This window comes from Lolium perenne, chromosome 6, assembly GCF_019359855.2.
Source record: "Lolium perenne isolate Kyuss_39 chromosome 6, Kyuss_2.0, whole genome shotgun sequence".
Taxonomy (NCBI): Eukaryota; Viridiplantae; Streptophyta; class Magnoliopsida; order Poales; family Poaceae; genus Lolium; species Lolium perenne.
In genome coordinates, this window is record NC_067249.2 from 256880281 (window position 1) to 256897795 (window position 17515).

A 17515-nucleotide genomic window follows, 5' to 3' on the forward strand; every position below is an offset into this window, starting at 1 on the left:
ATCCGGGTGGAGGAGGAGGCGGAGCCGGAGCCGGAGCGTAGGTCGTCTGGTAGGGCGCCGGTGACGTGGTCGAGAAGCGGGGTGCCGATGGAGTTGTCGACGAGCACGTGGTCGGCCGAACGGCGGTGATGCGATGTGTGGCGCGCCATTCAGAGCAGCCGGACACGGCATGCCCCATGGCATCGGCGCGTGCATCGGGGTCGACGCGAACCCCGGCGGGGGCTCCATCTCCCTGCTGGAGCCCGGTGCACCTGCCGCCATTGCCGCCGCCCTCGCCGACGGAAACCCTAGGGGGCAAGGGTCAAAAAAAAAAAAACCGGAGCCGAGGGATCCGCCGGTGGAATCCCGACGGCTTGAAGAGCGGCGACGCCCGTACTGCGAGTTGTGATGCCGGATGGCCTCGTACTCATGAATGGCGACAGCCGATTCAGCATGGGTACGCGACCGTAATTGATCTGCGCCACCGAATCGCGGCCGACGGCCTCGTACTCGCGGATGATACGCAGGAGCGCCTCGTTCGACCTCGTGACCATCGGCCAGACGGTGGGATCCATCAGCGCTGGAGCGGAAGGAGGAGGAGGAGGCGAGTAGGCCATGGGCGGTGGTTGATGCGACAGGGCAGTGAGTGTTAGTGAGAGGAGTAAATGGAGGGACAGAGAAGGAGGGAACCGGTGACTGGAAGTGGGGAGCGAGGGCCAAGACAGCGCGGTGTCTCCCGCGCTTCTCCACGCGTGCAACCGTTGCACGAGGGCGTGGAAAATGGCACGACAACGGAACATGCCTACTGAAAACTGCCATTTCGGGCGTTCCTCCAGGGCATGTCCCAGGGGTACTTTGAGAACCGATTCTGCCACAACGCGGAGGGCTTACAGGCAACCAAATGAGCCAAGTTTTGCTAGGTCGATGCGAGCCAAGAGCCGCACAGCCTACCAAACACGCCCTAGTTGTTCCATCCAATTAATCTGGAAGCCTTCAGAGTCTCAGGTCAACAAATTCGCTAAAAGAAAAGCCACATCAACAATATAGCAGTGTGCATGCCTGATATAAAGACATAGAAATGTACCTACGAGCGACACGTAGTTTGTGAAGTTAAAATAGGGCGAAGTTAATGTCATAGACGTTACTTGAAATCCACGTTCCTCAAGATTTGGGCTAATGGTACTTCACGTGAAAAGAGATTCTACAGCTGTTATTTGTGTAATAGTACTAAATGTACTATTTAAATAAATTTGGAAGAACTTTATAAATCATGCACGATATATTGCAAAACTACATGGACATGTAGTCCGGACTACATACCCAAACAATAAAAAAAACTCAGTAGATCCGGTTAACAATTTTTTTGAAATAAATTTTAAAATATCTAATATTAGACTCATTTTGAAGAGATCGTCACAAGGAAATCAAATATGCAAACAAAATTTCATTTGCATTTATTGTGCAGAAGTTATACTCGTTTTAGAACTAATGGTGTATTTGAAAAAGGTAATCTTTAAACTGAGCGAGCGGTCTGGCCAACCCGCAAATGAGCATCCAGATGCATGCAATTCAACCGCACGAAGCATTTTCACCCTAAGAGGTGAAGATCTGATATATGTGCGTTTCTTATCTTCCACGTCACCTTGTGAATTACACTTACAGTGATTTGGTGTATGCCTTATCTAGGGGTGGATTTAACAAACTTAAGTAATTTTCTGTAGAAGTTCAAACAAATTATCTTTAAAATTATATTCGGAGTTGGTCTCCGTCCCCATTGTGGGCTCTAATTAGGTTTACCCCACATGCATGCTCAAGTGGACTCCACATTGACAGGGCACTGGTGCTACCCATTTATGCGTGTGAATATTAATAATCATGCGTGTAAAATGTTGTGTAACGTTACCTTCATGAAAGTTCATCCTTTACTATCTCTTTTTTCCTTACAAAATAATCATCCTAGTAGAAACTTCTTTCAAGATATTCGTGCAGGATACAAGTTAGAGAGCACTTTCAAGATATGTAAGGATACAAACACGGGCATATACATTATATTCAAGCAAGTGGCACAAATTAATGCAAGAAGATAAGTATTTTCATATTTATTTATTTTGCAAACATTTTACTAAATTAGGACTTTGAAATGTAAAAAACATTCTATTATAAAATAAATGGTTTCAATTCAGCAAAACATATTAGTATACCCGTGAGTTGACTAAAATGGGTTACAAACAAGTATACAAGTTTAGTATAACTAGTGGATACCTCCCCCGTTGCAGTGGGGTGTTTAACTAAACCAGTTGCTCTATATAGAGCTACATTCAATGGGGAATACATTATTAAATGACAATGTAGAATCCATAATTGCCACATATTTGTAACTGAATTAAGAAACAATTGGCCGACCTTCGAATGTTGAGCTATTTTAGAAGCCATTATTTTTTACTTTGCAAGAATCGTGACATTTAGAAAGCTCTCACATATGCAAAGAAAGGGTGTACAGTTACCCAAAAACACAAATGAACTTACAATGACATAGTCTACTACTTATTTACCATTGTTGGAAATAAATCTCATTTCCAATTTGTACACATATTTTATAAAATAAATACATTAATATCATGAAAATACCAATTACATTCTACCTCTGCACCAATAAGATGCCGAAAGACATCACATATGCACACAATTAAGAAGAAAAAAAAGACCTCGTCATGCTGACGAACAACTCGCAAAAGTAGCACTCTAACCACCACCAAAGACAACACCTAAGCTATAAACGAGATTCTCCAAAAGCAATACCACCAAGAAAGAAACAATCCACAAGCGATGTCATCGTTCAATCGTAGATCCTGGGTTTTACCCTCGAGAAAGTTTTAGCTTCCAAAATAATGCCTTCAGCAAGAAAATTTATCCAGCAAAGTTTTAGGGCAAGGGATGACAACGGAGTACTCCCCTTTCAAGTCTTTTAGTCAAAATAAAAAAAAGGTTGTCAGTTATATGGTGCAGAAAAACATATCAACATCTGCAATACCGAATCCACGCGATATTAAAATATATGTCATGATAGTTTTAACCATGCTTATTTGAGTTCTTAAATATTGACACTTATTCTATAGAGCTGGTCAAACTTTAAAAGTTTTGACTTTGACCAAAAATTATAGGCATAATATTTTGAGACGGAGGAAGTACTAAAGAGAGGTAAACGAGTGTGAGTGTGTACTTCGATTTTGAATAGTGCAATATTAAAATAATCTCTCCCACCGAAATTTAGGAGCTAACTACCTTGTCAAATAAAAATATGGGTGTAGTTTCACTAAGTGCTCAGTCAAATAATGTCCTCAGTTATAACTTATGATTAGCATGAATCAGGAATTAAATCTAATGGTTCTGGAGTACTTTTTATTAGCAACCTCACACGCAACAAGAAAAGTTCATTTGCGACCCAATTTACAAATAAAATGCATGAATGAAGATGCAAATCTAATGGTTAGGACTCGACTGAGAATTAACAACTAGCAAAACCGATTTTCTTACTATAAATCATATTGTATATGTTCCCAGAATTCTCTCAAAAGATGCTAACATCAAAATATTGCTAAAAGAAAGATTATATTATGAAACAAGTGATAGCATGTAACGATTTATAAAGGGCGAGAGCAAATTATAAGGCATAAAGAGAGCAACGCATCAAGATGACAACGGGTGTGTCTATCTCAGTTCTTTTTTTCTCGGCCAAGGTTACCAAAATCTCGCTGAAAACCGATTATTTCGGTTGCCACTTAAAAATATTTTCATCGGGTCAAATTTACCAGTATTTAAATAATTTGTTTAAATTTGAACATAATTAATAAATTTAGGGAAAAAATATGAATTCATTTGAGAAATCTCCGGCTGCATTTGACTGGTATTGCTGAAAACCGAAAGAGAAAAAAGACTTAAAACACAGTTCATACAAGATTACAAATAATTTTTCTATTTCTACTAGGCTGCTCCTTTAAAATTTACACGCTAGCTTCATTGTCCTAGAATTAGAAAAAAAAAAGGGGAGAAAAAAGGATGTACAAGATCATCAGCAGTGGACACAGCTTCAGTTGACATTCAGATCAGCTGGTTGCCGTCGAGGCGGGGGTGCATGGCCGCCACCGGGGCCAGGATCGGGAACGATAACCACGGCGCAGCGGCGTGCATCGGCCCGACCGTCTCCACTCCGGTGGCGCCGGTGCCAACGCGCACGACCACGGGCTGCGTCGGCGCCACCGCCGCGCGCTGCTGCTGCAGTCTCGCGGCGGGCGCGCCCGTGAGCCTCTGCACCAGGTCCCTGAACTCCCTGGGCTCCACGCGGTACACCTTGGGCGGCGTCGGTGCCGGTGCCAGGCCTCCGGTGCGCCACGGCTTGGACGGCGGCTTCTGGACGGACCGGAGCGCCGCCTCGTGGCCCGAGGCCGGCCGCCTCAGCATCAGCTCGTGGTGTGCGTGCTCCATGGATGGATCCCGGCCGAATCTCAGCGCTCTCGCCCAACGGTAGACGTGGATGTGTTGCAAGACGAGGAGGACGAAGAAGCAGAGGAAATGCAGAGTAAAGCAGAGTATGGAGTAGGGAGAAGAGGCCGGCGGGAGCAGAGGTTTATATAGTGGAGCGGCACGCGCGTATGAGTGGGGCGGTGCGAGCCTTCTAGAACGGAATGGAAGGGAAGGAGAAGATGGGCGTGAGTGAGGTAGGGATGGCGGCGCAGCCCAATACGTGGCCGGTCCGGCCAATCGCGGCGCCTTGCCGTGCCCGTGGCTGCTACTGCCAGCTAAAGCTGCTTGTTGGGCGCATCGACGGGCTCCCAACACCTGGACGGACACCTCGGATCGATCGACGACGGTGCCGCCCAATTACAAGCCTGTTGCCGTTGATGTATCGATCTCTCCTTGTTCCTATCTGCAAAGTAACACTGACCGGCTGTTCGTACGAGTTCAACACTTCAACGTACACAATATCGCGTGGAATTTACTGGCAAGTGCGTGAGCGATCCATGCCGACTGCCGAGGCGACCATGACCATGACCACGAGTCCAGGACTACGTCCAACCAACCACGCGACAAAGAAACAAAGCGCATACGGCCGGTACGTACGTATGCCGGTCAAACTTGTACGCACGACGCCACGACTACTTGTGGCATACTCCGTATTTCGTCGACACTGGTGAAGACCGAAGAGGTATCTGTCTGCTTGCCTGCTTTGTACTTTCTTGCCCCTACCCTCAGTCATATTCTTAAGGAACTTCTTCCGGTCTATATTCGAATGTGTCTACACATATTTTGGTGTGTATAATTATAGATACATGCAAATCTTCCCTCCGTTACTAGGTGTATAGGTTTTGGTACGAAAATTAAAAAATGCACGAGGAGGAAAAATCATGCAAGGACTTGGCGGGATTGATCATGTACAATTAACATGAGAAAATAGAGGAGTTTTGAAAAGACAAGGAAACTTTCCAAAAAAAAATCCACACAGGTTGTCCAGCACAATATTCCTCATATTTTGAAAACTTTTCTCAAAAAATTATACTCCCTCCGGTCTTATTTAATTGACTACAACTTTATTCTAAATCTGAGTCAATTAAATAGGACCGGATGGAGTACAACTTATATCTAGAAACGGAGGGAGTATTAGTTATTTACTTTGGGCCGGAGTACTTTCAATCAAACAAATGAGACAAGTTCTCTCTTTCCAAGTCAGCCAAATAAGCAGACAGATAATCTTTTGGTGCTAATGGAAAAAAATGGGAGTCAAGTCGTCGGCGGCAGTTCAACTCATTCTGACGACCGAGAAGAAGGAAAGAAGGAATGGAATATAGGAGTCACCCAGCCCTCCCGTAGCAACACGGCTTTCATTGCTTTGACTCGAATCAACTAGCACAATCAAAACGGGCCCGTTATGCTTGATACATTTGAGCACAAGTCCCCCAATACGTAAAGATGGCATACGCCACTCCAGCCCACGAACATTACTAACACTTGTTTTTTGAACAAGTCGCCGGGTGAAACACACCCGATCAAAGCTGCTATATTAAAAGCTGGAGTACAGTTTCTCAAAAAAAAAAAAAAAAAAAAGCTGGAGTACAAGCAGATCCTATGAATACAGAGAATTACACAGGGATCCAAGACAAATAGCAAAGAAGACCCTATATAAAACTCGACACGCGGTCAAGTCCTCCGTCGTCTTCTACCTCCAGTTCCAGCTCCGGCGACGGTCTGCGGCCGCATCTCCGAGGAACAAGCCACTTGGAGACGAAGCCGAGGAGAACACCGACAGCCAGAGCAACCAGCATCGGAGCGGCAGCCCTACTGCCGTTGAGTCCGACGTGAAGACGGAATCCGCCTAAGAACGTCGGAGATGAGCTCCACAGAGAAACCATCACCGCCAGCACACCCATCCCGAGCTCACGCCACCACCATGGAGTATGAGGAATCGAGAGAGGGACCAGCAGCGACGAGTACAGCATCATCAGGAAGAAAGAAAGAGCAAGAACTGATCTGCAACTCCGTCCCCCTTGCCACCACGGCCGGTCAGGTCGGAAAGCCACACCTCAGCTTACCTCCACGCTCCTCTCCCGCCACCATGGCCGACCAAGGGAGCAGAGAGGCCACCTTCTTCTTCGACTGATGATTCCTAGGCACCTTATCGAAGGATTGTGCCACCAATGAGCTCCAAACCCAGATCCACCACGGATCTGGAAGAAGGCCGCCAGCGACGGGCCACCCGGTGCCGTGCCAGAGCACCGGAGAGGCAAACAGCCCGAGTCACCTCCAGATCAAGCCTCTAACAACCTCCTCGACCCCTCCCCCTCACCACCGAGGCCGGCCAGGAGCGGAAGAAGAGGCATGAGGAAGAGCTTGAAGAAGATGACGCCGGCCTTATTGAAGAGATCGGTCGAGGAGGACCCCCTGGACTCCGGCCACCGGAGCAGAGAGGGGAGCCGCCAACGCTCGGCCCGCTCTGGAAGAAGCCAAGAACCAGAGCTTCTACTCCTAACCTAACCGGCAAAACGCCGGGAGACTAAACCTAGCCTAGAAAACTAAGGCTGGCGCCTTTCCTCCGCCACCTCCGGCCGGCATCGCCGCCGAAGGGGCTCGGGATCGGGCCAGATCTCGCGAAAGCATGTCTAGTTACTGTAGCGGCAGAGAGGAGGGATGGGGGCGACTAGTGTTTTTAACATTACTAACATTGTAACACAGGATCCCCTCAAGAGATAAATTCTACTAGCACTTTTATTTTCTTTCGCTCCCTCCGTTACCTAATTCATGTCTTGTTTTGGTTCAAATTTTGAATAGCACGTCAAGAACTACGAAACTGAGGGAGTAGTAGATTTTATCAAAGGACTTTTAGGAAATGACATGAGTGGGTGCGTTCCAAAGGAAATATTAGCATTGCTATCGTTTCGATCATAGGATTGCGCCAACATATTTCAGGGCCTCTTTCATTCGCAGGATTTCAAAAAATGAAGTAACATAAAAATGGAGGATTGATGTGTCGCTCACATTTAAATTCTATAGGCTTTTATATTCATCAAAGTTTACCTGATTTAACCGGAGGAAAAGTAAAAATTCTTACAACGAGGCTAGGGTGAACGTTAGATTTCTCATGGAATGTCGAACAAATTATTGTTTAGAATAAAATTCTATAGGATTCAATCTTAGAAATCAAAAAAATCCATGGAAAAACTTCCAAAGGATTTGGAACCTTCGAAAACTTCAATTTAATCTTAGATGGAGAGGAAATGAATAAATCTCAAGAGAGAGGAAATGAATAAATCTCAAGAGACAAATATATTGAGAGACACAAAATATGAGTGGTCGTCGTATCAATGGACTGGCCATGAAAGGCAATGGGTGGGGATGCAATTGCTCTTTGACGAACCCGACATGGATCTTTTCCGTGCATCCACAATTATATCCCTATGCAATGGTGGCAAGGCGGTCAAAAGGGAGTTTCAAGATAACAAATGGATAAGATCCGCCGCTCGCATCAACTCTCCGATGCAATTGTTTGAGTTTGTCAAGCTTTGGGAATTTTTGTCTCAAATTCAGTTGCATGCGAACAGACGTGACTCCATCTCCTCCAGCTGGACGGCTAATGGGATCTACTCTTCTTCCATGGATTTCTTAGCATAGTTCTAAGGCTCCGTTCCTAGATTCTCCGCGCCAGGCCAAGTGCTAGTTCTTCTCATGGCTGGTGTTACATGGGAGAATTCTCACAATTGAAAGGCTCGCCCTAAGAGAATGCCCTACAACCCCATCTCCAGGCTCCGGAAATGGACATTCAGCTATGCAATGATTGCCCTTTCTTGAAAGCAGTGTGTCATAACGTGAATACCCGGACTGGCCAGGCCATGCCGGCAAATTAACCTGGACGACGCCTCCGCATATGGGGTATCCAACTGGTGGGATAAAATGATCTCAGAAGTCTCTAAGGAAGAACGACGGTGCATTGGTGAAAAATTCATGTACACCATTTGAAACATATATGGAAAGAAATGAACATACGCATAATCTAAAGCACTCGCCTCACACATAGCGACGTTGTCGACTTGCCGCCTTGGCCTTTGAGGACATAAAACAGCGGACCTAGCATTTGGGGCTGCCACGACAACCGTGGGAATTAGGTAAAGTGTGTTGGGTTGCGGGGTTCAACCCCTGACCTGTAGGGTTTTTTTCGAACGAATGCACTTAAATTGCTTTTTCACTTTGTACATAAACAAAGGCAGCAGTTCTGCCGTTTTCTCAGAGGAGAATACAAAATACCAGTGCAAGCTTACACAAAATGACCATAAGTTGCAATCTTAGATGGAGAGGAACTTTAATAAATCTCAAGAAAGAAAGAAAGGGGCACACAGCTTTGGTGCATGCTGTGGCGAATAAAACCAGCCACGTGTTTATTTTTTCCAAATGGCATTACACGTGCATGCATGATTTGACATACGTATATTATAACAATTTGACAGGTGTGGGTGACGTCACAGGTTATGGATCCATATGTTCGTTCGTTCAGGCTGGAATGTTGGATCAAAGTCACAGGTCAAAAGCTCCGTGCTTGTAATAACGACACGAGCGAGCGTAGGGTCCCACGGTGTACGCACAAGACATCCACAACTGATCTAACACGCTGCCTTTGCGTACGTATGCGTTGCTTATCTTCGGCGCGTCACTTGTTTGGCCTCTCTAGCTTATCTGGATAGAGTAGTACACTAGTACATTCCCACCTCAACAACAACAACGTAGTTGTACGCATGTGCGCAAGTGCGCAACTCGAGCTACGTAGGCTGCAATCGATCCTGTTTTGCTACTTTGCTATGTACCCATGCTGTGGTTCTCTTCGCGAGGATACAGAGGAAACATAAAACATGTTCGACCGGCACGACTAAAATAGATATGAAGGTGTGGATTAGTGATGGACATAGGCGGACCTAGAAAATTTTTAAAGCCTGGGCAAACAAGCTTGATGTGTTAAATTTTTATCAAATACATATGAAATTGGAGGGAAAATAGGCTTGCCGGCCGGCCCGAAGCCTGGGCGACTGCCCGGGCAAAAGGGATGGTAGATCCGCCTATGGCGATGGACTTAAAGAAGTTTTTAAAATCTAAGTAATAGTTTTTTGTTGCTCTAATTTCCATGAAATTAAGCTGCGCATTTGGTCGGAAGCCCGAGCAAGTGCCCAGGCTCCAGGTATGTTAGGATGTGTTCGGTTCTAGAACGATGTGGAATGAAATGAAATGGTTCCGTTCGAGAGGAATGGAATGGTTCCATCTCCGCGTTCGATTCCGGAAAAAAAGGAGGAACAAAATGGTACCTTTTTTGTTCGGTTGGAGGAATTGGAGAGCAAAACAGAGTGAGGTTAAACTAATCTTTTGTCTCAAAATCGTAATTAATAATGGCAAATGGATTTTTAAATCTCAAAATCGTAATTAATAATGTCTAATGACCTTTTTAATCTCGAAATCATAATTAACAATATTTTTTTGACTCGGAGGAATTTGAGAGCAGGACGAAATGAGGTTAACCTTTAGTTTTTTGGCTCGAAATCGTAATTAACAATGGCAAATGATCCTTTTAATCTCAAAATCGTAATTAACAATGGCTAATTAGTTTTTAGCTGGATTAGTGGAGTGCTTAGTAATTAACAGCGGCTAGTTAACAACCGTTGCACCATATCCACTGATTCGGTAGAATGGGTGCATTCCGTATATGGAGAGAATATTCTCTTTTGAGGAGCCACTTGGTTCCATTCCATTTCACAACCGAACACAAGAATTGGCTCTAAGTGCGGAATGATTCTATTCCATTCCACTTGGTTCTGGAAGAGAACACACCCTTAGTTCCCCCACAGACATGGATCGAGGCATTCTGACATAAATTTGGGTCGAAAATGCAGCAACACATGCGTATTGTAGTAGGGCGCATTATCGCTCGGCTGTCCACGTCTGCCGCCTTGGCCGCGGGCTCACGTGTCACCGTTAACGCCACCACCCACATTGCCGCCGCCGATTCCCTTATGTGTGTCACCTCATCGTGTGCCACGACTGCCTGAAATGGATTAAATGAGGACAAGAGTTTTACTTTTTGTGCGCGGATCAATTTAAATGAATCGGAACGAATACATTTGATGTATATAATAGATCACCCCCTTCAAGATGAATTTAGATAGAGTAAATAAAACACCGACGATCTATATCACAAATGAGAAGTGCAGCTGACGAATGCTATGGGATTTTTGGAATAAAGATCGAAGGGGAGAATTTAACAAATCCAAATAAGGGCCGACCATTGTATATGCAGCTTTTGGTCATGGGCAATTTTGTATTGAGAGTTGCAGCTTTTGGTCATGGGCAATTTTGTATTGAGCGTTGCAACAAAAAGAAATGCTCAATTGGCTACACAAGTCTAACGGACCATATTAAATAAATCAAACCTCCAGTCAAACCAGTTATTTGGCGATACATTATACATGCGAAATGAACTCCTGCGGCAACAGAAAAATGAAAGCACGACCCTTTTTTCGAACCATGATGCAGACATCTAATTTTTTAACTGTAAAAAAACTATAATCGATAGCGAGACAAGACGGCGAACTGTTATGCCATTTTAAGAAAAAAACATCAATATTTTTTCCACCAAAAAATAAATCAAATAAAATTTCTTGTCTGGACGGCGTAGAGCCACACATAGGTAGGTCCTTGACCGGGTCCACAAAGCATATGACCGACAAACGAAATCAAAGGCTAGACGGGTATATATATATTTGTCATCTCTTTCCCCAAATCCGTTTCCATCCTGCGCACCGTCCATCCGACCATGGCCGCCGCCGCCAGCGCCGGCGACGTGGCCAGGTACTGGCTGGCGGAGCACCCGGCGATCGTCGGCTTCCGGTGGAGCCCCTCGGGCGGCCTCTGGTTCTCCACCTGGGCCTTCCTCCTCGGCTTCCTCGCCGCCTACATCCCCCTCTGCCTCTCCATCGACGCGCTCCTCGCCGCCTTCCGCCGCAAACGCCCCCTCCCACTCGGCCCCCTGCCCCCGGCGCACGCGCTCCTCATGGCCGCCGTGTCCGCCGCCATCTTCACCGGCACGCTCCTCTCGGCGGTCGCCGAGATACGGGACACGCGCTGGTCCTGGCGGGGCAGGAGCCGCACCACGCCGCTCCGCTGGCTCCTCTGCTTCCCGCCGGGCACCCGCTCCTCCGGCCGCGTCTTCTTCTGGTCCTACGCCTACTACCTCTCCCGCTACCTCCACGCCTTGCGCGGCCTGCTCGCCGTGCTCCAGCGCCGGCGCGGCGCCGCGGCGCGCGTCTTCGCGCACGCCGCGGCGGTCGCCATGGCGTTTCTCTGGCTCGAGTTCTCGCAGTCCTTCCAGGTGCTCGCCATCCTCGCCTCCACGCTGGCCCACGCCGTCGCCTTCGGGTTCCGGTTCTGGGTCGGCGCCGGGCTGCCGGCCGCGCGCGCCGCCAGGGGCGCGCCCGTCGCGCTGGCCTGCCAGGTGGGGCTGCTCGGGTGCAACCTGGCGTGCCACGCCGGGTTCGTGTGGATGCACTTCGGCGGGGCGGTCGCCGGCGGGTGCAGCGGCATCGGGGCCTGGGGGTTCAACACCCTGCTCAACGCCGCGCTCCTCTGGGTCTTCCTGCATTGCTACGGCAAGCGCGGCGTCTGCGACGACGACGGGGGAGCCACCGCCGCCGGAAGCAAGAAAGCGCTGTGATTTGCGAGGTGCGAGGTGATTGATTCCATTGATCCCGCCCCCCAAAACATATGTAACATATCATCGATCATCGATCTTTCGTGTACATATATATGTAGGCTGAAATTTTGCGTCCCAATGAGATGCGGAGGAGGCGCGCTGATATAAACAACAAAATTATAGAAATTTAATTATAGAGATGGATCGGCGTAGCATGTCTCCATGTGATTCGAGTTATTCTTCCATTCCATCTGAGTTGAGATCAGAAGGCTTGAGCTGCGAATTTCTTTCTTGTTGGTTGTGTGCCTGTGATCTGAGCTGAAATCGCAGCTCATCCAGAAGATCTGAGGTGCCATATGCGATTCTGAAGAAAGCTTGATTGATAGTAAGTAGACACGCACGCGATTGGTGTTGTCTGCCTGCCAGTTACTGATAAGGGCAACTGACTGACCAGCCGGTGCACCTAATGCATGATACAGAGACGTGCAAGCACACCTGGGAGGAGTTGAGATTAGAATGGCTTATGCCAAAGTCCCCATATCCTGTTGTTTTGTCATGTTGTCTTGTGAAGTGGACAGACATCGCAGAAGCGAACAAGATGAAAACTCAAAACAAAAGCGATGGCATGGGGAAGTTTAGTAGAGAATCACAACCGGATGGAACACAGGAATCTGTGCCTGCCTCGATTTCTTGTGTATGATATCTTCAGTGTCCAAGAACACACAGGCTCCCTGCGTGATCTCTGTTTGTGGCCACATGGTTAACAGTCCCCGATGAACAGAGAAAAGAGGAGATGGCGGCAACAGCCGCAGCTAGACGAGAAGAAATCCAAAACCACCAGGTCTTCATCGATATTCGATACTGTATGTTCCTGTAATCCTGTTTCCGGGACCTGGAGCGATCTGAAATTAAACTGGGCGCCGCGTTGTCTGAACCTGTCTGCATACACCTAGTCACTCGTTGCTATGTAGCGACACGATGCTTAATGCTGCAGGTAGTAGACGATAATGAGGCGTCGCAACCGTGTTTCAGGCTCCTGTTCAAACCTGATTGTGTACGTGTGGGCTCAGCCAGGCCCAGGGCCGTGGGTTCCCATACCGATCAGTGCCTGATGACGTGCTCACCGGCGAAACCCACAAGCCAGTCCGGTCTATGGATGCATCAGGTCGGTTCTTCCAGAAACCTTTGTGGTCTAGAACAAGACGATGAGTGTGGTTTCTAGATACTCCATTGGAGAAAAGTGGAATACATGCATCTAACTTTACTGCAACTGTGCCACTTGTGTGTATTTTTCTCCGACAGGTCTTCAGAATGGAATGGCCTTTTCTATGCAGGCATCAAAAGGTCAGCCATCTGTATATAAATTCATAAGCCGGGTTTGGCTTGTATGCTTTAAAAAGGTTCTTGTTTTATATATTTCAATTCTAGTCTTTGTCATCTCATGTCGTAAAGTTGAGACCTAGAAATTTCTTGGATCATGTCATATGATTTATTCCATTTATACTCTATATATGGAATATTACGACTCATATATAGGTAGTATGTTTGCTCTGTTTTGCTGGCATAAAAAAATTCTGTTTGAGGCCTAAAAGATGATGGTTACTCCCTCCGTTCCAATAAATAAGGATTATTTAAAAAAACAAATCAAGCTGAGCAAAGTTTGATCGAACTTTTAGAAATATACTATCAAGAACTATGATATTTTAATAGATATCACATGAAAAAATATATGTCATAATGTACACAACGGTGTTGATTTTGAATTGTACATCTTAATGATTTTTTTTCTAAAATCTTGATCAAATTCAAGGTAATTTAACTGTCGCAAACAGTATAAGATTTACCCAGGCACTGGAATGGAGGTAGCAGTTAACAAATGCATGCTGCTCTACCAACAGATATTGCTTTATTCACGTCTGTCTTTTGAGAAAGGAACTAGCTAGGCAGTGCACCCGAAAAGGCGCGGACCATGACTGAAGAAGAACAGGAATATTTAAGTTAGGTTGCTGCTTAGTGCTTAAAGCATATGCAGCGTGTCTATCATGTGAAAACAGGCCAGGGTACTAATCTATTGCAAGCATGGAATTTCGTTAGCTTGCGATGCGGAGGGAGGGAGCATTTTGTATTAAAGCATGCGTACATCTTTTGTGTTAATGTTCTTGAGCAGTTGAGCTTGTAGCTAGCTACATACTTCCTCCGATCCGAGTTGTGAAGATCACGAGTATGTAGTACGTGGTATCCGCATCGATTAAAACTGATTTGAGATACTAGAAAACAGACAAGAGTATCCCCGCTCATCAGGTCGTCATCCAGATTGACGGAAACGTGCATGTTTCTGTGACAAGACATCATTGGCAGCACACTGTCGCGCGGTTAGAAAAATCCATCCATCGGCTTCCCTTCCCCAGTACGTACCGATCGACATCAAACCGTCGTCGTCGATTGTCCAAGAAAATCAAGCACCGCACGAGACGAATGGTGTAGATCAGTGGATCGGAGGAGAAAAGCTAGCAGGTCGACGTCCGCGAATTAGCGTCGGTTACGAGATCAACGAGTACGTGGTACATAGGCTACGGCGCCATAAGCTACCGTGAGAGGCTGGGAGATGAACATGAGCTCTCACATCAGTCATAGCACATCAACGTCACTTTTTCTGTCAACTATTACTACTACAACTACAGAAGTGGCTCCGGGGTTGTTGTTGGAACGGCTGTGGCCTATGTCACTTTTTCTGTCAACAATCACCCATCTTTTGGACCTCTCACCGCCACAGCGGTCGCCGGGGGGAGGAGGAAACCCTCGAATCGCCGGCGAGTGAGCTGGATCGACGGGCGGTGTCAAAAATCTCCTCTCTCTACTATAAAGGGAGGAACCGGTCCAAGGTGCGGTTTTAGCTGGTTGCAGATGGGTGAGAGATCCTAGCCATATAGATTTTCCAGTCATTAAACAAAGAGGTTGGCTGATTTAATCGTTTAGTCTTCACACAGAACTTATCTTACGGGGCAGGACAAAGGAGGCGATTGTTGAGGCGCATCTAAAACCCATATAGGGCTTCGTCCCTCTCGCCGGCGATGTTGCTGGTCCGCTCCGTCTCTGGTGGCCTTTGGGCCTTGGAGGCGTGGCGGACCGTGGCCTCTCGCCGGCGGGAAGGTTTCAGTTCTTCGTGTAGTTGTTTTCTATGTCTTCTTCGGGATGGTGAGACGGCGGCTACATCCTGAAGTCAGAATAAGGTCCTCCCCGCCCTATCCTCGCTCCGTTGGTGCGTGTAGCGTCGGCGGAGGGCACGTGGAGTCGTGTCCCGCGGATCTTCTGGGATCCAGTCGGTTTTTGTGATCGTTGGTTTGGTTTTAGATCAGTCTCTTTCGATATACAGTTCTCATCATTGGCAATGGTTGTTGTACTGGCGCATTCTACCTTCGTGGCCTTAGCACAACCTCTACTACGATAAGATTTGCCTGGCTCGGTAATGGAGGGGTGAGGACGGCGGCGTGCATTCGACTCGCGCTAGTGTTTGTAGTTGTCGTTAGGTGGTCCAATGATCTATTTGTTTTTTGTATTATTTCGAACCTCTTTGTACTAATCTTGATGATTATTAATAGATCGGTGGAATTTTTGAAAAGAAAAACTTGTCTTATCGCAAGCACGTGCCCTGTCTCCTGAAACATATATTGCTATATGCTCGTAATTGCCCACACAACGATCACTAATTTAGCATACCATATATCCCCTTTTATTCGTAAATTTAAAACTACATTTTTCTTTGAAAAGGAAAAACTTTGCCATTTTTATCTCCACTACTATTAAACAACAAACATTATCTAAAACATCTTATATCCGCGCGTTGCTGCGGGAATTAAAGATGATTGCCATACATGCAAAATAGCACGAATCTGTGTGTTGCCGCAGAAAAGAAAACAAAATTACGTGGATGGTATAAGGTAAAGTTTGGGTTGAAAAAACCTTCTTGGAGGTCTAAATAATACTCCCTCCGTTCCTTTTTATAGTGCCTATAGATTTTTGGCATTTGTTTCGGAATATAAGGTTGTAGATTAGCTTTTTTCCAATAACCCCTCCCCGTTCAGCTCCCAAATCGTTCAGCTCCCAAATTTGTTATGGTAAGCTAGTAAGATATGGATTTCCCAAATTTTACGTTGATCTCAAATCGTTCAGCTAGGGGTCTTGTGAAAAAATACTCTTGCGCTAATTTCCATGCCAAAAAACCATAGGCACTATAGAATGGAACAGAGGGAGTAGTAAGGAAAAAAAATAAGTAGACATAACACATCAATATATTATTTTGGACCGAGAAATGTTCAATTAGATAGAAAAATGTGCTGCAATGGTACAATAATGAATCTTAAGAATGACAGAACTGAGTACTCATTCATTTATAGACTGCTGGGTATAAAACTCTTGCGTATGTCAATGAAGAAAATATAGGAATTTCACAATATTTTCATTGTCTATCTATGCTATCAAACCGGTTTTTTTTCCTGAAGAAAATGCTTTCTTACCTTACAGTACTGGCTCGTCCAATAACTACATAAATGTTAATCTGAAGAAGCTTCACCTGGTGAACAGAATTTGAAGGGGTCTCTTGTAGAAACGTGATTTGCAGAAAGCTAACCTTCATAGAAGAACTACTTGCTGATGACTCCTTGCGCGCTCAAACAAACGTAACCCAAATAAGCCAAAATGCACGGCACTTCTGCAGGCATGAAACCACCGAAGATGCATGCCAAGTCTGCAAAATCTCCTCTCTCGACAGGGAAAAATCCCAAACCTTGTGGTAGTCCTGCAGGTAGATGAATGAAGATCAGAAGCCAGTAAAAAAACCCATCAAAATAGATAAATCGGGATTGCCCGGATTACGTCTTTAAGCCACCACCTGCGAGCTCGCAACTGCAGACTGCTCTGGAAGCTTGACGGGTAACGTAGAGACCTTATTGAAGCAGATGTGGGAGTTGAATTTGTTGAATGTAGGTCCAGGTCGATGCAGCATCCAACGCTACTGAGGCGAATGTGGAGGCAATCCATGTAAACGACGCTCTCTTCCAGTCGCTCGTCCGGTATGTCGAAACATGAGAGAGATGCAGTATTTATTTGATGAAACAAATGAATAATAAGTGATGCCGTTTCAAGATGATGGAATCCAAAAAGGATCACCATTAAGAGGCGACCAATCAGAATACGAAGTGAGAACATGGTCAGACTCCAGACGGGAGAAGTAATCGACCAGATGGAAAGACCCTTCAGTTTTTCCTTTTAATAACTGATACACAGGTACCGCATGACATGAGACTGAGTCAGCACTATGTTAGA

At 46.0% G+C, this 17515-nt stretch overlaps 2 protein-coding genes across 2 annotated transcripts; one reads left to right on the forward strand and one right to left on the reverse strand.

Annotated features, from left to right (window-relative positions):
• Window positions 1-3890: 3890 nt before the first annotated feature.
• Window positions 3891-4857, reverse strand: LOC127305282 (uncharacterized). Its single transcript, XM_051335694.2, has one exon. The coding sequence runs from the start codon at window positions 4459-4461 to the stop codon at window positions 4078-4080; it is 384 nt and encodes a 127-aa protein (XP_051191654.1). The 5' UTR covers window positions 4462-4857; the 3' UTR covers window positions 3891-4077.
• A 6405-nt stretch (window positions 4858-11262) lies between these two features.
• On the forward strand, window positions 11263-12393 carry LOC127305283 (fatty acid elongase 3-like). Its single transcript, XM_051335695.1, has one exon. It carries the CDS (start codon window positions 11318-11320, stop codon window positions 12212-12214), a length of 897 nt encoding a protein of 298 aa, XP_051191655.1. The 5' UTR covers window positions 11263-11317; the 3' UTR covers window positions 12215-12393.
• Window positions 12394-17515: the final 5122 nt, after the last annotated feature.

Bases quoted from the DNA above. Each gene is read 5' to 3' on its own strand.
- LOC127305282 (XM_051335694.2), bottom strand. From the start codon at position 4,461: ATGGAGCACGCACACCACGAGCTGATGCTGAGGCGGCCGGCCTCGGGC.
- LOC127305283 (XM_051335695.1), top strand. From the start codon at position 11,318: ATGGCCGCCGCCGCCAGCGCCGGCGACGTGGCCAGGTACTGGCTGGCG.